Source organism: Amphiprion ocellaris, chromosome 20 (genome assembly GCF_022539595.1).
Source record: "Amphiprion ocellaris isolate individual 3 ecotype Okinawa chromosome 20, ASM2253959v1, whole genome shotgun sequence".
NCBI classification, from domain to species: Eukaryota; Metazoa; Chordata; class Actinopteri; family Pomacentridae; genus Amphiprion; species Amphiprion ocellaris.
Window position 1 is genome coordinate 32031653 of NC_072785.1, and position 21180 is coordinate 32052832.

Genomic DNA, 21180 nt, shown 5'->3' on the forward strand with positions numbered 1-21180 from the left:
CTCCGCACACGTGTTGTAATCTGAAAAGTCTCGTAATTTAAACGATTCAAAACACTCTGAGAAGTCAAAACCACAGCAGCAGTTAGAGGAGGTCATTCTATAATAAATCTATCAGTCAGAAACTTTATTAATGATCAGAGTTCTACCTTCACACTGTCAATATTTTAGAGTTCCAGGTCCTTGAAGTCCATAGAAGTGGGTCCAGATTTAACACATTTGAGCCCCATAGCTTTATATGTACACGAAAGGATGCAAAATTACCACAAAAAATGAAGAATCACTACAAAATTGGCTAAAATTACCACAAAAAGAGGGATAATTGTCACAAAAAGACACAAAATCAACACAATGAAATTGTCACAAAAAGACACAGAAGGATGCAAAATTACCACAAAAAGATGGAAAATTACTACAAATGGGCTAAAATTACCACAAAAAGATGGATAATTGTCACAAAAACACACAAAATGAACACACATGGATGCAAAATTACCACAAAAAAATGGGAAATTACTAAAAAATTGGCTAAATGTACCACAAAACAAGGGGTAATTATCACAAAAAGACACAAAAATCACCACAGAAAGGGCAAAAATTACCACCGTGCTTCACATCATGATGTTGCCACCACCGTGCTTCACATCATGATGATGCCACCACCGTGCTTCACATCATGATGCTGCCACCACCGTGCTTCACATCATGATGCTGCCACCACCGTGCTTCACATCATGATGCTGCCACCACCGTGCTTCACATCATGATGCTGCCACCACCGTGCTTCACATCATGATGCTGCCACCACCGTGCTTCATATCATGATGATGCCACCACCGTGCTTCACATCATGATGATGCCACCACCGTGCTTCACATCATGATGCTGCCACCACCGTGCTTCACATCATGATGTTGCCACCACCGTGCTTCACATCATGATGCTGCCACCACCGTGCTTCACATCATGATGCTGCCACCACCGTGCTTCACATCATGATGATGCCACCACCGTGCTTCACATCATGATGCTGCCACCACCGTGCTTCACATCATGATGCTGCCACCACCGTGCTTCACATCATGATGATGCCACCACCGTGCTTCACATCATGATGCTGCCACCACCGTGCTTCACATCATGATGCTGCCACCACCGTGCTTCATATCATGATGCTGCCACCACCGTGCTTCATCATGATGCTGCCACCACCATGCTTCACATCATGATGCTGCCACCACCAACGCTTCACATCATGATGCTGCCACCACCATGCTTCACATCATGATGATGCCACCACCGTGCTTCACATCATGATGCTGCCACCACCATGCTTCATATCATGATGATGCCACCACCGTGCTTCATCATGATGATGCCACCACCGTGCTTCACATCATGATGATGCCACCACCGTGCTTCATCATGATGATGCCACCACCGTGCTTCATATCATCTAATGGACACAAAGCTCTATTTTAGTCTCATCAGACCAAAGAATCTTCTTCCATTTCCTGATAATTCACCAGAGAAAAAAGATCATTCTGGGTAAAGTTTAAGGCTCATATCAGCACATTGGTAGGTGGTCAGAACTATTATAGACAATGAAAGGATCATTTTTAGTCTACATTTGATACCAGGATCAGTTTCTAGACACGATTCACTCTGTAGCAAAACCATTTTCTAATACCCATAAAATGTGATGTAATATCAATGATAATATGATGTGGGCAGTTTTGTAAGCCACTCAGATGGAGTAATTATCAGACATTTGACCACAGCGTTTTTGTCTTAGTAGACTTTACCGTACCCTACAAAAGGAAGGCTCTGATTGGAGGTCATTAATCACCACTTTAGTCTCTGTCATGCTGCTCCCTTTGCTGACTAAACTCCCCCAATGCTCTGTTTGTCAACATTATTTTGTGAAATATGATCCTGGTTATCTTTATCATTTGTTGCGTTGATGTTGTTTTGTGGTTGTTTTTATGTTTCAGTCAGACCTGGAGCAGTATAAAAAGGCTTTGACGGACGCAGGCTGCGACCTTTCACCTCTAAACTACATCAAACAGTGGAAGTAAGTCAGTCAGATTCATGGAAATCATCCTTTACGGTACTTTATAAACACCGTATTTGATGCAGTATTATGCTCTCTGTAGTGTTTTATTCTACTCTGATAGTAACACTGACAGAACAGAGTCTTCTTCACTCAGTTTTTAATTATTCTTCTCTTTATTTCCAGGGCGTTCACTAAAATGGCTGCAACACCCGCCAACTACGGCAACAGTGGAGTCAAACCCATGGGGTGAGTTAGTATCATTAATAAGGACTACCTTTTTAAAACCCTGAATAAGACCAGAATGTCACAATAATCATTTTAATAGTCAAAATAGGAAATGAAACCAGTGCTGTTCTGAGTTATTATCCATGATTTAAAGACTTGGACCTGCTGTGTGTCTGATTTTATCCAGTTTCTTGGATAATATGTGGAAATAAAACGGCTGCAGCCACAGAGAAATATGATCTGACCAGAGATAAAAACACTCTGCTTCACTAATAGTCCTCTTAAAGCTGCATCTGAGCACAGCGCTGCACAGAAATCACTCTGGAACAAATTAAAAATGATTGTTGATCATTTTGTGTATTTTAACTCCAAGTTTATTTGTCTTTTGGAACAAATTAAATTGGAGCAAATGACAAGAAAAATTTTCCAAAATTATGCCCCAAAAATTGACCCAAATTACTTGTAGATCGTCCAAAATGTCAAGAAGTTGTCCAAAATTGCTCAACTGCCACGTTACAATTATCCATAACAACAAAAAGTTCTCAAAATGACTAAAACATGCTCCATACTTATAAAAATGTGTCCAAGATTACTCCATAATTACCCAAAGTGACTCAAAATTGTCCCTAACAATAAAAATGCCCAGATGAAGTCCAAAATCATAAAAAGTCATTTGCAATTACTTGAAATTTGTCCAGAATTTTTTAAAAAATGCCAAAAGTGACTCATAAAGTGTGAAAAAAAAATGGCAAAATATCATCCAAATTGACTCCAAAAATGTCTATAATTAGAAAAAACACTCCAAATATCATACAAATTGTTCACAACAAAATAGTCGTTGCCAAAAATGTACAAGAATTGTCCAAAATGACAAAAGCTTTTGCAAAATGACTAAAAAGTTACAAAAAATGTGTATAAGATAGTCCAAAATCCCCCAAAATTGTCTGAAAATTGCTCAAAATGTGTCTATATCTTCAGAATTTTTTTTTAAATGCCAAATGTGACTCATAAAGTGTAAAAAAAAAATAATAATAATAATAAGGAAAAATATTGTCCAAAATGACTCCAAAAATGTCTATAATTAGAAAAAGCACTCCAAATATCTTACAAATTGCTCAAAACAACCAAATGTCTGTTGGAAAAAAAATATATTTAAAAAAAAATTAAAGAAAAATTCTCTACATGACTTTAAAAAAAATGACTAAAAAGTTTAAAAAGTTGCAAAAATGTGTTGAAGATTGTCCAAAATCAGCAAATATTGTCGGGAATTACTCAAAATTTGTCCATAAGTGCATAGAAATGTGACTGACAGTGTCAAAAATGGAACAATATTATCCAAAAATGACAAAAAAATGGTGGTCTATGGTAGCTCTTGTACTAATGTTTTATAGTCAAACTATAAAATAAAGCCGGTGCTGATCTGAGTTATTGTCCATGATTTAAAGACTTTGACCTGCTGTCGTCTGATTTTATCCACTTTCAGTTTAACTGTGTTTATTGGAAATGTTTCAGCAACACTTTATGATGGAAATAAAAAGATTTGTCCTCAGATTAATTCACCTGAGACCATAAATAAAAACGTTCTGCTTCACTAATATTCCTCTTAAAGCTGCATCTGAACAGAAATTATGATTGTTGGTCTTTTAACTCCAGATCTGGAGATTTATTTCAATTGAGATGCAAGTTTTTAAACTGTGTTAATGTCCGACTACCAGTCTAACCCTGGCCTCCTCCTCTTCCTCCTCCTCCTCCTGTTCCTCTTCAGACTTTTCTCCAGAGTGATGAATACTGGCTCTCAGTTCGTCATGGAGGGAGTGAAAAACCTGGTTCTCAAACAACATGTGAGTCTTTATGCTGCAGAACAAATAATCTGCATCTGAAAACCTAAAATCTGTCTGATAATCTGCTCTCATCACAGATGCATCACTAGGTTTATATAGGTTTTTAATGTTGTCTGTGCTGTTTTTATTTGTGTTGTTGGTCCTTTGACTACTTTTACTTAAAAGCCCAACCAGGGACGGGGGTTGAAAATTAGCTCAATGCTACACACTCTATATGTACTGCATCAGTTCTATGTGTTCTATGATAATTGCATGGTTCCTGATTAAATAAATGAATAAAATAAAAATAAATAAAATAGAAATGACTCAGAGAATCAGAATTCTACTCGTGGTAAAGATGAAAAACTAAAAATGCCACAACGGAAATCTCTGATTGAAACAGTTGAAGCTAACAGCGGATGGACGTCTGATTAAAGAGCCTGTAGGTGGTCAAAACTTTGTTTTAAAGCTCAGTTTCTGCAGAAAAAGCAGCATTTTGCCCTAAACTAAATCACTAAAACTTTTCCAAAATGATTCAAAAATTGTCCAAAATGTCAAAAACCTGCTAAAATAGTTCAGAAATGATTCAAAAATGTTCAAAGTGGCAAAATGTTGTTCAAAAAGACCCAGAGTCTGTCATAACGGACTCAAAAATTGTTTAAAATGACTCAATCTTGTCCAGAATAATCCAAGATTGTTCAAAAAAATCATCCAAATTAAACTGTAGTTGTCTAAAACAGCTCAACAATTATCAAAAAATGTAAAAACTTTTTTCTAAAATGATTGAAAAATTGAATCAAACTGACTTCAGATCAGACACGCTTATCAGAGTGTCTACATATTATCAGAGTTCAGTCAGCAGAGCGATGGAAGAAAACAACTTTTGACAGAACATCTATAAGTAACATATTCATTCATTTATTTTTTTTTAAGTATGTATGTATGTAGTATTCATTGATTTATTTCCTTGTTTTCTTCCAGAACCTTCCGGTCACTCGGATCCTGGACAACCTGATGGAGATGAAATCTCATCCTGTGAGTTTTTCTGTCTGAAAACCTGAATCAAAAACTAAACAACATTCATCGTTCAGAAAAGTTAAAACTTCTGCAGCTTTCCTTTCAAAAACAGGTTTTGAAATAAATCCTTTATTTAGAGTAGGACTGGGACTTTAACTTGTTCATTTCACCTAATATTTAATAATTACAATAATTACAGAAAAAATAAAGCATTAAAAAAATACCGCATTTAATCACACATTTCTCAGTTCTCCAATTTCTGTCCCACCGGTAACACTGATGAACACTCCAGCCCAGTAGGGGGCGCTAATGAACCTAAAGTCTGTCTGCAGACGTGATGAAGATCCACAGGATGCACTGAGCGATGTCAGTGCAGAAGTATGGAAAATAATAATATTATATATAATAGACCACTTTAGAAGACACAAAGTGTTTGAGCTCTAAAAAGTCTTAAATGTTGAATAAAATCGCTATAATGTCACTTTGAGTTTGCAGTAATCTGTGAATGCAGTAGACAGATGAGAAATGCAGATAAATGAAATGAAACAAATGTTATAGTTGTTGAAGTTCACGTATAGGTCTGTTCATCCATTCATAAACCAGTATTTATTTGAACTGAAAAACTTCGCTTATTGTGTCAAATGTTGATATTTGACAAAAGTGCGATCAATCGAGATTAATTACAAAGCCTCAAATTAATTAGATTAACTTTTTACTCGCATCCACCGCTAGTGTAAAATTTCAGTGTGACAGGAAACAGGATTTTAATTTAATCAAACTGCATCTGAGATGTACATCTGAAATATTCATTCACTGTTTGTAGAAAATGGTTCCATGTCTGACTGAAGCTCAGCAGCTAAACGTGATTCTGGATCATTACTGGAGGTTCAGTTTGATGGTTGGTTTCTAGAATCACTCAGAAATCATCCAGATTTAGGAGTTGAATTAAATGTTAGAAAACAGGCTGGACGTCCAGAAACAGTGTCTCTGTATACTAAAGGTGTTCTGCTGCTATTCTGAGACAGATTTAAATCAATTTAAATAATTTTTGGTTCGTTTTGGACATCTATTGATCATTCTGATCATTTTTATGTGATGTCAGACAGTTTTTGTTTTAATTTTGCAACACTTTGGACTCATTTTTGTTATTTTGAGTAATTACAAGATCATTTTAAACATCGCTGCAGATAAAAGCAGTAGTTTAGGACACATTTTTGTCATTTTTCAAATAATTTTTCACATTATTCACAAGTTTGGACGACTAACCATCGACCTGAAACGGCTGTCGAACCTTCGTCACTCATGGAAACAAACCAATCGATCAATACGTTGGTAATCAGGTCTGATACAGAAATAAATAATCAAAGATTTGTGTTTCCTGTTGATGAGAATCAGTTTTTTGTGAAGCTCTAACATATAAATGGTTTAGTTTCAGTTTAAACACCAGCCAGCTGGGTTCTGTAGTTCGTATCAGGGCATTCGCTGGGACTACTTTCAGCGGCGTATGAACACCAGCAGACTTTTCTTCTTAATGAGAGGAAACTCACCTTGGCTGTGATTGACAGCTGCGACACCGGTGCATTCTGGGATGTCACGTTAGCTCCACGTTAGCGGTGTGGTCTGAGCGCGTGCGGAGGGAAGATTACATCACTCACATGTGACCACACGTGAACCGCCGGCACGCTTTAACACTCGGCAGGATCTCTGGAATTCAGAGTTACTCGGCCTGGAGGAGGTTCTAACAGGAACCCAGAAACCGGATCAGAACCCTGAAGCTTCCAGAGAACCGGTCCTCACAGGGACAGGAGGACCGGGAGAAACACAGCAGCGGGTTCTCAGCGTCTGGAGTTACAGAAGAGCAACAAAGATCCTGTTGTTGAGGAGGAGGAGGAGGAGGAGGAGGAGCAGCTCTGGATCCACATGAAAGATGAGGAAGGAGAACATTCTGCTGTCAGATCCTCTCAATGTTGTTCTGGTGGAGGAATTTATAGAACCTTCACATTCTTCTGTTTGTTCATCAGACGCTGAGACGAACTATATATAGTTTTGCTGTTTTCTGAAGCAACATCAAGTCTTTTTGGACAGCTTTTTTGCCATTTTGGATAGATTTTTCATCTATTTAGACAATATTTGTCACTTGAACAATATTTCATGCTTTTCCAGACAAGATGTCTTCATTTTGGAGCCAATTTAGTCATTTTACACTTACTGAGGCTCCACATGTTCTAGTCATGTCGTTGTAATCTATTAACAAAAACACGGACATGTTTCTGAAATGTTCAATCATTTCTAGCCATCAGAAACTATGTTTGCTCTGCTTTGATGACTGTTTCATTTCATTTCTTTATTTATTTGAACGGGACAGTGACTATTAATGAACAGTCTCATAGGTTTACACCAGGTTGCAGTAAATAAGCCGGATTTAGCACAAGGCTAATTTCCGTCCGTTGTTCCAAACAAAACAGAAAACATACAGAGTTACAGACGTATAAAAACAATTTAGTAAAACAAAGACAATGATGATGAATGAATTCTTTCTAGGTTAAACTGACCCTAAAGTGCTGTTATTTTATTAAGGCAGAGCCTGTCATAAAGTGTTTATGGTTAAAGTGCCTGATTGTTAATGAGCCATGCTTTATACTGTCTCTGTAAACTGACAGAGGTGGAGCTTTCTCTGATAGCTAGAGGTAAAGTATTCCATCTTGTTCAACCTGAACAAGAACATAAACTTTAATGTAGGAAATCTAAACTAATCACTGAATGGTTTGGGTAAAAACCGTCCTGCCTTCATTAAGCGACGTCACATAGGACTCTACTTAATGCTGTATTTCCTGTTTCTACTGTCTGATGTTGGATTTTAATCTGAACTTTTACAGGTAAATATAGAGCAGAGAGTCGTCTGTAAAACGTTTTTAAAGATCTGCAGCTTATATTTAACTCCGCTGTTTGATGTTGTTTTTCTTCCAGGAAACAGACGACTATCGATACTTCGACCCAAAGATGCTGCGAGGCAGCGAGAGGTACGATCAATAATCAATAACCCGATCATCAGTTAAACAGTCTGCTGCTGACTAACAGAAAGTCTGATCTTCTGCTGTTTCTCAGCTCCATTCCCAGGAACAAAAACCCGTTTCAGGAGGTGAGTTTGATTGATTAGATTCAAACAGAGTTTAAAGGAAATCCAGGAAACAGGAAATGATGCAGAAAGTCTGCTGCAGTCTGAGGAGAAAACAGAAAACTGAAGCTTCATCTGACTGTCTTCACTAACATTCAGACCTTATTAATCCTCACACATCTAGAATCACCTGAAACAGACACACAAAACTAACATTTATTCCAGGATGGCACTGAGAAAGATGCACAAACACCAGTTAGAAAACAAAATATCAAACAGTTAATCAATTAGTTTATCATTCTTTGACAGAAAATGTATTAATAAAGTCATTTTTCCTTTTTTAAATTAGTTTTTTATTCAAAAATTCATTAAAAATTTCTCCAGAATCACAGAAATTTGTTCAAAATTGCTTTAAACTTATCAAAAATGACTTGAGATACGTCCACAGTGACTCAAAAAACATTTCTGAAATGACTCAACAATGTTCCACAGTGACTTCAAAGTCGTCTAGAATAAGTTACAATTCATCCAGAAAAACTCAAAATGGTGAAAAATGGCAAACACTAGTCCAGCATGTTCACAAACATCATTTAAAAATAGTTCTATAGACTCAAAATTTAATGAGAGAGAACCAGATTTTATCCTGAATGACTCAGAAATGTATTAAAAATTACTAAAAGATGTCGAACCTTCTAGAGAATGGCTCAAAAAATGTAAAAAAATTACAATTTGTCCAAAATGACTCAGAAACTGTCCAAAAATAGTTAAAATATGTCTAAAATCACTCAAAATTTGTCCAGAATCACAGAAATCTGTTTAAATTTGCTTTAGCATGTTCACAAGCATCATTTAAAAATAGTTCTAAAGACTTCAGATTTAATGAGAAAGACCCAAATTCTATCCTAAATTACTCAGAAATGGTCAAAAATGACGAACTTCGTAAAGAATGAGACCAAAACTGTTCAAGATCATAAAAATTAAATCTGTCAAAAATATTTAACAGACATCAACAGAAATATGTGCTAAAATCAAGACAAAATAAAAACTTCTAAAATCAAATTATTGAACAGATTTTAATGTTTTGTGTTTCAGGCCATTGTGTTCGTGGTCGGAGGAGGAAACTACATCGAGTACCAGAACCTGGTGGATTACACAAAGGTACTGCAGTACTGAAGTAAAAGTACCATTAAGTGGTATTTGTACTACAGTAAATGTACTCAGTTACTTCTTGTTTGTGTGTTTTCAGTCCAAACAGGGAAAGAAGGTCATTTACGGATGCAGTGAACTTTTCAACGCTGCTCAGTTCATCAAACAGGTCAGACAACTTACCTGCTACCTTTTACCTGTCCACCTGCTACCTTTTACCTGTCCACCTGCTACCTTTTACCTGTCCACCTGCTACTTTTAACCTGCTACCTTTAACCTGTCCACCTGCTGCCTTTAACCTGATACCTTTAACCTGTCCACCTGCTACCTTTAACCTGTCCACCTGCTACCTTTAACCTGTCCACCTGCTACCTTTAACCTGTCCACCTGCTACCTTTAACCTGTCCACCTGCTACCTTTAACTTGTCCACCTGCTACCTTTAACCTGTCCACCTGCTACCTTTAACCTGTCCACCTGCTACCTTTAACCTGTCCACCTGCAGCCTTTAACCTGTCCACCTGCTGCCTTTAACCTGATACCTTTAACCTGTCCACCTGCTACCTTTAACCTGTCCACCTGCTACCTTTAACCTGCTACCTTTAACCTGTCCACCTGCTACCTTTTACCTGTCCACCTGCTGCCTTTAACCTGCTACCTTTAACCTGTCCACCTGCTACCTTTAACCTGTCCACCTGCTACCTTTAACCTGCTACCTTTAACCTGTCCACCTGCTACCTTTAACCTGTCCACCTGCTACCTTTAACCTGTCCACCTGCAGCCTTTAACCTGTCCACCTGCTGCCTTTAACCTGATACCTTTAACCTGTCCACCTGCAGCCTTTAACCTGTCCACCTGCTACCTTTTACCTGATACCTTTAACCTGTCCACCTGCTACCTTTTACCTGTCCACCTGCTACCTTTAACCTGATACCTTTAACCTGTCCACCTGCTACTTTTAACCTGATACCTTTAAGCTGTCCACCTGCAGCCTTTAACCTGTCCACCTGCAGCCTTTAACCTGTCCACCTGCTACCTTTAACCTGTCCACCTGCAGCCTTTAACCTGTCCACCTGCTACCTTTAACCTGTCCACCTGCTACCTTTAACTTGTCCACCTGCTACCTTTAACCTGTCCACCTGCAGCCTTTAACCTGTCCACCTGCTGCCTTTAACCTGTCCACCTGCTACCTTTAACCTGTCCACCTGCAGCCTTTAACTTGTCCACCTGCTACCTTTAACCTGTCCACCTGCAGCCTTTAACCTGTCCACCTGCTACCTTTTACCTGATACCTTTAACCTGTCCACCTGCTACCTTTTACCTGTCCACCTGCTACCTTTAACCTGATACCTTTAACCTGTCCACCTGCTACTTTTAACCTGATACCTTTAACTTGTCCACCTGCAGCCTTTAACCTGTCCACCTGCTACCTTTAACCTGTCCACCTGCAGCCTTTAACCTGTCCACCTGCTACCTTTAACCTGTCCACCTGCAGCCTTTAACCTGTCCACCTGCTACCTTTAACCTGTCCACCTGCTACCTTTAACTTGTCCACCTGCTACCTTTAACCTGTCCACCTGCAGCCTTTAACCTGTCCACCTGCTACCTTTAACCTGTCCACCTGCAGCCTTTAACCTGTCCACCTGCTGCCTTTAACCTGTCCACCTGCTACCTTTAACCTGTCCAACTGCAGCCTTTAACTTGTCCACCTGCAGCCTTTAACCTGTCCACCTGCTACCTTTAACTTGTCCACCTGCTACCTTTAACTTGTCCACCTGCTACCTTTAACTTGTCCACCTGCTACCTTTAACCTGTCCACCTGCTACCTTTAACCTGTCCACCTGCTACCTTTAACCTGTCCACCTGCTACCTTTAACCTGTCCACCTGCAGCCTTTAACCTGTCCACCTGCTACCTTTAACCTGTCCACCTGCTACCTTTAACTTGTCCACCTGCTACCTTTAACCTGTCCACCTGCAGCCTTTAACCTGTCCACCTGCTACCTTTAACTTGTCCACCTGCTACCTTTAACTTGTCCACCTGCTACCTTTAACCTGTCCACCTGCTACCTTTAACTTGTCCACCTGCTACCTTTAACCTGTCCACCTGCAGCCTTTAACCTGTCCACCTGCTACCTTTAACCTGTCCACCTGCTACCTTTAACCTGATACCTTTAACCTGTCCACCTGCTACCTTTAACTTGTCCACCTGCTACCTTTAACCTGTCCGCCTGCTACCTTTTACCTGCTACCTTTAACCTGTCCACCTGCTACCTTTAACCTGATACCTTTAACCTGTCCACCTGCAGCCTTTAACCTGTCCACCTGCTACCTTTAACCTGTCCACCTGCTACCTTTAACCTGTCCACCTGCTACCTTTTACCTGCTACCTTTAACCTGTCCACCTGCTACTTTTAACCTGCTACCTTTAACCTGTCCACCTGCAGCCTTTAACCTGTCCACCTGCTACCTTTAACCTGTCCACCTGCTACCTTTATCCTGTCCACCTGCAGCCTTTAACCTGTCCACCTGCTGCCTTTAACCTGATACCTTTAACCTGTCCACCTGCTACCTTTAACCTGTCCACCTGCTACCTTTAACCTGCTACCTTTAACCTGTCCACCTGCTACCTTTTACCTGTCCACCTGCTGCCTTTAACCTGCTACCTTTAACCTGTCCACCTGCTACCTTTAACCTGTCCACCTGCTACCTTTAACCTGCTACCTTTAACCTGTCCACCTGCTACCTTTAACCTGTCCACCTGCTACCTTTAACCTGTCCACCTGCAGCCTTTAACCTGTCCACCTGCTGCCTTTAACCTGATACCTTTAACCTGTCCACCTGCAGCCTTTAACCTGTCCACCTGCTACCTTTTACCTGATACCTTTAACCTGTCCACCTGCTACCTTTTACCTGTCCACCTGCTACCTTTAACCTGATACCTTTAACCTGTCCACCTGCTACTTTTAACCTGATACCTTTAACCTGTCCACCTGCAGCCTTTAACCTGTCCACCTGCAGCCTTTAACCTGTCCACCTGCTACCTTTAACCTGTCCACCTGCAGCCTTTAACCTGTCCACCTGCTACCTTTAACCTGTCCACCTGCTACCTTTAACTTGTCCACCTGCTACCTTTAACCTGTCCACCTGCAGCCTTTAACCTGTCCACCTGCTGCCTTTAACCTGTCCACCTGCTACCTTTAACCTGTCCACCTGCAGCCTTTAACTTGTCCACCTGCTACCTTTAACCTGTCCACCTGCAGCCTTTAACCTGTCCACCTGCTACCTTTTACCTGATACCTTTAACCTGTCCACCTGCTACCTTTTACCTGTCCACCTGCTACCTTTAACCTGATACCTTTAACCTGTCCACCTGCTACTTTTAACCTGATACCTTTAACTTGTCCACCTGCAGCCTTTAACCTGTCCACCTGCTACCTTTAACCTGTCCACCTGCAGCCTTTAACCTGTCCACCTGCTACCTTTAACCTGTCCACCTGATACCTTTAACTTCTCCACCTGCAGCCTTTAACCTGTCCACCTGCTACCTTTAACCTGTCCACCTGCAGCCTTTAACCTGTCCACCTGCTACCTTTAACCTGTCCACCTGCTGCCTTTAACCTGTCCACCTGCTACCTTTAACCTGTCCAACTGCAGCCTTTAACTTGTCCACCTGCAGCCTTTAACCTGTCCACCTGCTACCTTTAACCTGTCCACCTGCTACCTTTAACTTGTCCACCTGCTACCTTTAACCTGTCCACCTGCTACCTTTAACCTGTCCACCTGCTACCTTTAACCTGTCCACCTGCTACCTTTAACCTGTCCACCTGCTACCTTTAACCTGTCCACCTGCTACCTTTAACCTGTCCACCTGCAGCCTTTAACCTGTCCACCTGCTACCTTTAACCTGTCCACCTGCTACCTTTAACTTGTCCACCTGCTACCTTTAACCTGTCCACCTGCAGCCTTTAACCTGTCCACCTGCTACCTTTAACTTGTCCACCTGCTACCTTTAACTTGTCCACCTGCTACCTTTAACCTGTCCACCTGCTACCTTTAACTTGTCCACCTGCTACCTTTAACCTGTCCACCTGCAGCCTTTAACCTGTCCACCTGCTACCTTTAACCTGTCCACCTGCTACCTTTAACCTGATACCTTTAACCTGTCCACCTGCTACCTTTAACTTGTCCACCTGCTACCTTTAACCTGTCCGCCTGCTACCTTTTACCTGCTACCTTTAACCTGTCCACCTGCTACCTTTAACCTGATACCTTTAACCTGTCCACCTGCAGCCTTTAACCTGTCCACCTGCTACCTTTAACCTGTCCACCTGCTACCTTTAACCTGTCCACCTGCTACCTTTTACCTGCTACCTTTAACCTGTCCACCTGCTACTTTTAACCTGCTACCTTTAACCTGTCCACCTGCAGCCTTTAACCTGTCCACCTGCTACCTTTAACCTGTCCACCTGCTACCTTTAACCTGTCCACCTGCTACCTTTAACCTGATGCCTTTAACCTGTCCACCTGCTACCTTTAACCTGTCCACCTGCTACCTTTAACCTGTCCACCTGCTACCTTTTACCTGCTACCTTTAACCTGTCCACCTGCTACTTTTAACCTGCTACCTTTAACCTGTCCACCTGCAGCCTTTAACCTGTCCACCTGCTACCTTTAACCTGTCCACCTGCAGCCTTTAACCTGTCCACCTGCTACCTTTAACCTGTCCTCCTGCTACCTTTAACTTGTCCACCTGCTACCTTTAACCTGATACCTTTAACCTGTCCACCTGCTGCCTTTAACCTGCTACCTTTAACCTGTCCACCATCATGTTTATCACCTGTTTATCACCTGTTCATTACCTGTTTATTACCTATTTATCACCTGTTTATCACCTGTTTTATGTTCTGTTTATTACCTGTTTATCACCTGTTGTATGTTCTGTTTATTACCTGTTTATCACCTGTTGTATGTTCTGTTTATTACCTGTTTATCACCTGTTGTATGTTCTGTTTATCACCTGTTTATCACCTGTTTCTGACCCACCTGTCTTGGTTCTCGTCCACAGCTCTCTCAGCTCGGCCAGAAGTGACCTGGACTCTGACCTGTGAATCTTCTCATCTCTGACCTCTTTATTCCACTTTGTTTTTTATCGACTAAACTTCCTGTTTTCTCTGTAACTTCCTGTTTCTTTCTCTCAGCTCTAATAAAACTCTCGACTCACCTTCGTCTCCGTCTGGCTTTATTTACCCACATTTCAGGAACCTAAAGTCAACAGGAACTGTGGAGGTAAGAGCTTCTTTTATCTACTGAACTCCAGTTTTTCTCTTCTGGTTTTGGATTTTAAAAGCTTTCTGGTCGTTTTTTTTTTTTTTTAGCAAAGTTTAACTTGTTTCTTTCTCTTCCTGCAGTGTTTCTGTTGCGTTTGTTTCCATACATCAACCAAAACTAAAGTCTGAACTCTGAGATTCATTCCTCATCCAGAAGTTTAACTTCTTCTTCAGCGTAGATCTTCAGTTAAATTCAGTCTGTAACTATTTAGACAGTTTCCACATTTTTGGCTTTTAAAAATGAAGAAGTCTAGATATGACTGAAGTGCAGACTTTCAGGTTTAACCATTCAAGCAGAAGTTTCTCTCATTTTTCTTGCACCTCTATGGAAACAAAACAACTGTGAAGAAAGAGACGACAGAAAATTGTCCAAAATGGCTCAAAACTTGAGTCAGAATTGTTAGAAATTTGTTCAAAATGACCATTTTTGAGTAATTTTGGACATTTTTTGTCCAGTTTTGAGTCTTTGCTCATCAGCTGTGTGTTTCACCATGCTGACTGTATCTCTAACAACCTGCTCCTCTGTTCACTGTTTCTGAGCCATGCTGCATTTATTTGATTCATCCAGTAGGTTGAAAATATGGAAAATGATTTGAAACTTATCCAAACTGTTTGACGATTTGTCCAGAATGACTTGAAATTGTCCCAAAAGTCTCAAACTGTTCAAAATAACCATTTTTGGGTCCTTCTTAACAATTTTTGGGTTATTTTAGGGTTAGTCTCACAGGTTTTACCAACACTAGAAAATATTTATTTAAAATGATTTGAAACTTGTCCAAACTAACATAAAAATCTCAAAATGTCTGAATTTATTCAAAATCTGTCCAAAATGAGGAAAATTTGTCCACATTTATTCAAAAAGCATCCAAGTTTACTCAAATTCTGCTCATAGTACCTTCAACATGTCCCCACAATAAATCAAAATCTGGTCAAATTGAGAGACGTTACCAATGGTAGAAAAAAGTTTACTTTCCTCTCCATCTGAAATTGTCCAAAATGATTTGAATCTCTACCAAAATAGCAAACAATGTCCAAACTGACTAAAGAATTGTCCAAAATCACTTGAAAACTGCCCACAATTGCTTGAAATTACTTCAAAATGGTTTAAAGTTTATTCTAAATGACTGAAGTTAATTTAAACTTCAGCAAAGTTGTGAAAAATGTCCAAACTGACTCAAGAATTGAATTCCAGGGTTTTTTGGGCTTTTTGGTGTAGCTCTTCTAGATCTTGATGGGTTTTTTTTGGTGTCGCTCTTTTGGATCTTAACATCTTTTTAGGTGTTGTTCTTCTGGATCTTGACGTCTTTTTTGGTGTCGTTCTTCTGGATCTTGACGTCTTTTTTGGTGTCGCTCTTTGGATCTTGACGTCTTTTTTGGTGTCGTTCTGGATCTTGACGTCTTTTTTGGTGTCGCTCTTCTGGATCTTGACGTCTTTTTTGGTGTCGTTCTTCTGGATCTTGACGTCTTTTTTGGTGTTGCTCTTCTCGTTAATGGATTGTTTTTAATCATCTGTTTCTCCATGAATTCCTCTGGCGTCTCTCTGGTGTCTTTGTTTTGTCTTCCAGCCTCTACAATTTCCATCGATGCCTCTTTGAGAGTTCTCATGAACAGATGAACTCCTGAAACTAAATCCAGATCTTTGACCTCCTCAAGTTGTCCTGGAATAATGAGGAAACACCTGGAAGAAGCTTTTCGTCGCTCAGACGTCTTGTTAGCTCAGGGACCCCGTAAAAACACTTTATGTAATATTTGAGTTAAATCTCCTAAATTAAAGCTGAAAGTCAGCACTTCAGTCACACCAGGGTCAATTCAGTTCAGATGTATTCACAGGAAATTATGAAAACTGTCCAAATACTGAGAGATCTGACTGCAGAAACTGCTGGAAACGACACTAGATATTCAGTTAAATGTACTAATTTCAAGCAAAACAATCCGACTTGATAAGTTTTTTTGAAAGTTATCTTCAAAAAAAACATGGAAACCAAAAAATGTATTGAAAAATGAAGTTAGATTTAAGTTTATGCAGCTTCATATCAGCAATAAAATATCAGAAATTCCAGTAAAAGATGCTTCAGACTGATGGATCAGAGAGAATCAGTCTAATAACTGAGCGAGTTTGGTGGTTATTTATGTTTTGAAGGTTAAATTCTCATTTTATCAACTTTGGCAGAACTTTTTTCATACACTCTGCACTTTTAAAACTTTATGTATTCATTTATGATTTAAATCGTTCAATTTAAGCCTGCGTAGCTTCATATCGGTTATAAAACGTCAGAAATTAATGTTAAGATGCTTCACAATAGATGATAATAGTGTGCATAATTGAATCTTTTGGTTATTTATGTTTTGAAGGTTAAACTTTCATTTTATCAACTTTGGCAGAACTTTTTTCAGACGCTTTGCACCTTTAAGACATTAAAACTTTGTTATCTGAAGTTTTAGCAGCTCTAATTGTTTTTATATCTTCATTTATTATTTGAAAAGAGTTAAATTTAAGCCTGAAATAAAAAAAATTAAGTAAAAGAAGCTTCAGACTGAAGAATCAGTAAGAAATCAAGAAAAACAGTCCATTAACTGACTGAGTTGTTTATTTCAGTTTTTATTATCATTTTTTAATTTTGTCAGAAGTTTTTTCAGATGCTCTGCACCTTTAAAATGTTAATTATTTGAATTTTTTACTGACTGTAATTGGTTTTAGTGTTATTATTTAAAAAACTTACATTTGATGCTGTGTCTGTTCAAAAATCTACATTAGATGCTTCAGACTAGAAGATAATGATCTAAAAAAGTCAAATAACTGAATGAACTTTGTGATTAATTTAGTTTTAATGAGTAAATTTGATGTTTTAGAATGTTTTGGTGGGAAAAACAGAACTAAATAAATGACTTGACGTCTTTTCAATGCAGTAACTACAAACTTGAAGATTTAAAATGTTATGATTTGATGTTTTTTAAACTTCTGACACCTTTAATGTTTATTTATCTGGTTCTAAATGTTTTCTGTTCTTAGTTTCAATGAGATGAACTTATTGAATGAAAAAGGGAAAGTTTTGCTGCTTTGTCTCCATGTTTGGTGTTATTCTGAGGTTTTTCTGCAGTAATTAACGGTGTTTTCGCTGCAGTCGGAGGTTTTGGACTCAGAGGAGCAGCACCATGTGGTACAGCTCCACGATCGGCCAGAACCAGAAACAAAGAGCTCAGGATTATGTCAGCGAGGCATTTTAATCTGCCGCTGTTTGGCTATCTTTGTGAGGACCAGGCTGAGGGCTGGAGGGACGTTGAACGGGCTCAGAACCAGAATCAGAACCGGGATCAACGAAGGTTCTCACAGTGTAATGTAAAATTAAACCCAAATGACTCGTCCCAATGTCAGATTTAGATTTAAATGTTCTTTCTTCATACATTTTTACTAAATAAAAAAAAATAACACATCCAAAATTAATCACCTCCTTAAAATTGTCACTGATTTCCAAAAAAATGCAGCTTTGACATGATTCCAGATGCTCAGAAAAAAACTGATAAAAGAGTAAAATAAAGTTAGATTAGAAATATCAGCAAATAAAAAACAAAACATGAAAATACTGAATATTGTCAAATTTTTAAAAAACGAATTAATGCTAAAAAAAAACTAAGGAAAAAACATGAAAAATAATAATAATAATAATAATAATAATAATAATAATAATAATAAATTTTATTTATAAAGCGCTTTTCCAAAAGCTCAAAGACGCTGTACATAAAATACAATAAGATAAAACAAAACAGTTAATTAAAATCAGTAGATAGTAAAACAAGTTCAAGATAAAATACAGAATCACTTAAAGAAAGCAGATCTAAAAAGGTGAGTCTTTAAAAGGGATTTAAATGTGGTGAGGTTGGTGCAGTCACGGAGGGCATGGGGGAGTGAGTTCCAGAGTGTGGGGGCGGCAATGGCGAAGGCTCTGTCCCCCCAATGTCGCCGGCTGGTCCTGTGCGGGATGGAAAGGAGGTTTGTGTGGGAGGAGCGGAGATTCCTGGGGGGGTGTAGGGGAGGAGCAAATCGGTAAGGTAAGAGGGGGCAAGATTATGGATGGACTTGAAGGTGAGGAGAAGCAGTTTGTACTGGATGCGGTGTGAAATGGGGAGCCAATGGAGGTGAAATAAATATTTTTTTTTAAAATGGAAAGATAACACAAAATATAGTAATAAATGAGCCACATAAAATTAAACTAAGAACCCTCCCAAAAAATAAAATTAGTTAAAAAAATACAAAAAACAAAACAAAAACCAAAACATAAAATATACAGACGAGATAACATTAACTTAGACAACACTTGGAAATCCATGAAAATATTTAAAAACTATACATAATTAAACTGAAAACCTGGTATAAACACACTAATAATAATTACAAGTTCAGAAAAATAAACAATAAAAAATTAAAATAAAGATCGATTAGAAATATCAGCAAATAAAAAAAGACAAAACCTGAAAATACAAAATATTATCAAATTTTAAACTAATACTAAAATGTAAGGACAAAGAAAACACAATAAAATTACTTTTTTTGAAAATCAAATTAAAAGACAACAGAAAAATACAGTAATAAACTAAGTACATAAAATTAAATTAGGACAACCCCTTAAAAAAATAAAATTTGTGAAAGAAAATGAAAAAAAACGACAACACATAAAAATAAACTTAAATTAACAAAAAAATGCTTAAAAGATAACACTTGAAAATGCATGAAAATAATTGTAAAAGCCATATAAAATTAAACTGAAAGCCAATGCATAAAATTTAACAACACAAAAAATACAAAAAAATAATAAAAGCCACATAAAATTAAAAGATTACATAAAAATAAAGGAAAAGAATAAAAGTATACAACATTTATTTAAAAGTAAACAAAAGTACAGAAAAATAAGTTCATTAATTCACTGTTTTATTTGAATAGATTTTGATTAACTTACTTTTAGATCTTATATTTAAATTTATCCAAATAAAGATAAATGTTCACACAAATAAAACTATTTTTATTTGTAGACAGTTTGCTGCCATCCTTTACCAAATTTTAATAGTTTTATAGGTTTTGTATAAAACCAGTAATTTATAATGACAATTTAAAAGCATAAAAGTAGGATTGAGGGATTTAAATATATTTCACAGTTTCACTACAAGCCTTAAAATTTCAAGCACTTTTTTTCTCAAATTGAAAGTTTCTGCCGTCGCTGTAATCTGACTTAGAACTGAATATTTATGTATAAATAAATACATAGTAACATGTTGAATAATTAGATATTATCTCTGGTTCTGTGGTGTTTGAGTAAATATACTTAAGTTCCACCACTAATAAGGAGCTAATTAATCCCCTCCAGATTAAGCTCCTCCAGACCAGAACAAAACCAAACAGAAACATCTTGAATACAAATCATTTGTTCCGTTTTACTGAAGAAGAAAGAACCCCGATGGAAACGTGACAGATCCACGACTTCCAGCCTCGAGTTGGGCTCAGCGTGAAGCTCCACGTGCTTCTGTTTTTATTATTTCTGCTGCTCGGACCACCCGCCTCACACACAGAGTTAATCTGAGCTCGGTGTCGCTGATGTCGACTCTGTTTTGTTGACTTATTGACCTCGGAGCTGAAATAATGAGGAGGAGGAGAACCGTCAGGCTTTGGTTTAGTCGTCCACATTTATCTGCTGTGAAGCTCTCAACTCTTTTAAGATGTTGTGAATTCTGGGGAAATTAAGACTTTTATACTTAAGTAAAAACAATGTCAAACTGCTCAGGCCATTTACTCCAGCAAGGATGACATTTTAAAGGAAATTGTGACATTATAACTGAACAAGAAGTAAACACAATAAAAGAATAAACCTAAAGCTGTGGTTCAGAACTTTAAAATAGATGTTAATGGTGCATTAAAGATAAACGTATAAAGCTGATTTAGATTATTAGCTCCAGATAAATCTATATATTTTAGAGACTAGTGCAGTTTTAAATCTTGTTTCTGTGGTGACAGGTTTGTTCTTCTGTTGCATCGCTAGCAATGATTGGTTTATAGCAGCTTTTAGCCTTAATTAGCTGGATGCTAACGGAGGCTAACGTGCTGTTACTCTGAGAATATGATATTTTCAGATTAACAGCACGTTAGCATAAGTTGCCATTAATTTGCTGCACCTTATGTCCATTGAATTGTCCATTTAAAATTATTATATTTGCATTATGCTATTTTAAGAGCAAATTTTAGACCAGTGTAGCATATTTTTGTGAAACCGTCCCTGAATTTTACACATCTCCTGCAGCCAATGCTACAAGAACCAACAAAGATATGTTAAAAGTGTTTAATGTTCAATAGCTCTACTTGTTTTCACAGAACTTTATAGAGACTCTCAGCTTGTTGTTTAGCTCTCTGACTGCAGCTTTACTGTTTTATTTCTCTGTCATAGTGCTGTTTTCGCATGTAGCGGTTAAACCAGGTATTGATCTCAGCAGCCGG

General features: G+C 38.2%; 1 protein-coding gene across 1 annotated transcript in view; it reads left to right on the top strand.

Moving 5' to 3' along the window:
• scfd1 (sec1 family domain containing 1) overlaps window positions 1–14596 on the top strand; it is a 36679-nt gene extending 22083 nt beyond the window's left edge. Inside the window, exons 17-25 of the mRNA XM_055006189.1 lie at window positions 1992–2071; window positions 2237–2299; window positions 4044–4119; window positions 5080–5133; window positions 8083–8135; window positions 8221–8254; window positions 9323–9388; window positions 9477–9545; window positions 14441–14596. Of these exons, the coding sequence (XP_054862164.1) occupies window positions 1992–2071; window positions 2237–2299; window positions 4044–4119; window positions 5080–5133; window positions 8083–8135; window positions 8221–8254; window positions 9323–9388; window positions 9477–9545; window positions 14441–14464 (519 nt within the window). The 3' untranslated portion in view covers window positions 14465–14596. The remainder of the gene's footprint in view (window positions 1–1991; window positions 2072–2236; window positions 2300–4043; window positions 4120–5079; window positions 5134–8082; window positions 8136–8220; window positions 8255–9322; window positions 9389–9476; window positions 9546–14440) is intronic.
• Window positions 14597–21180: the final 6584 nt, after the last annotated feature.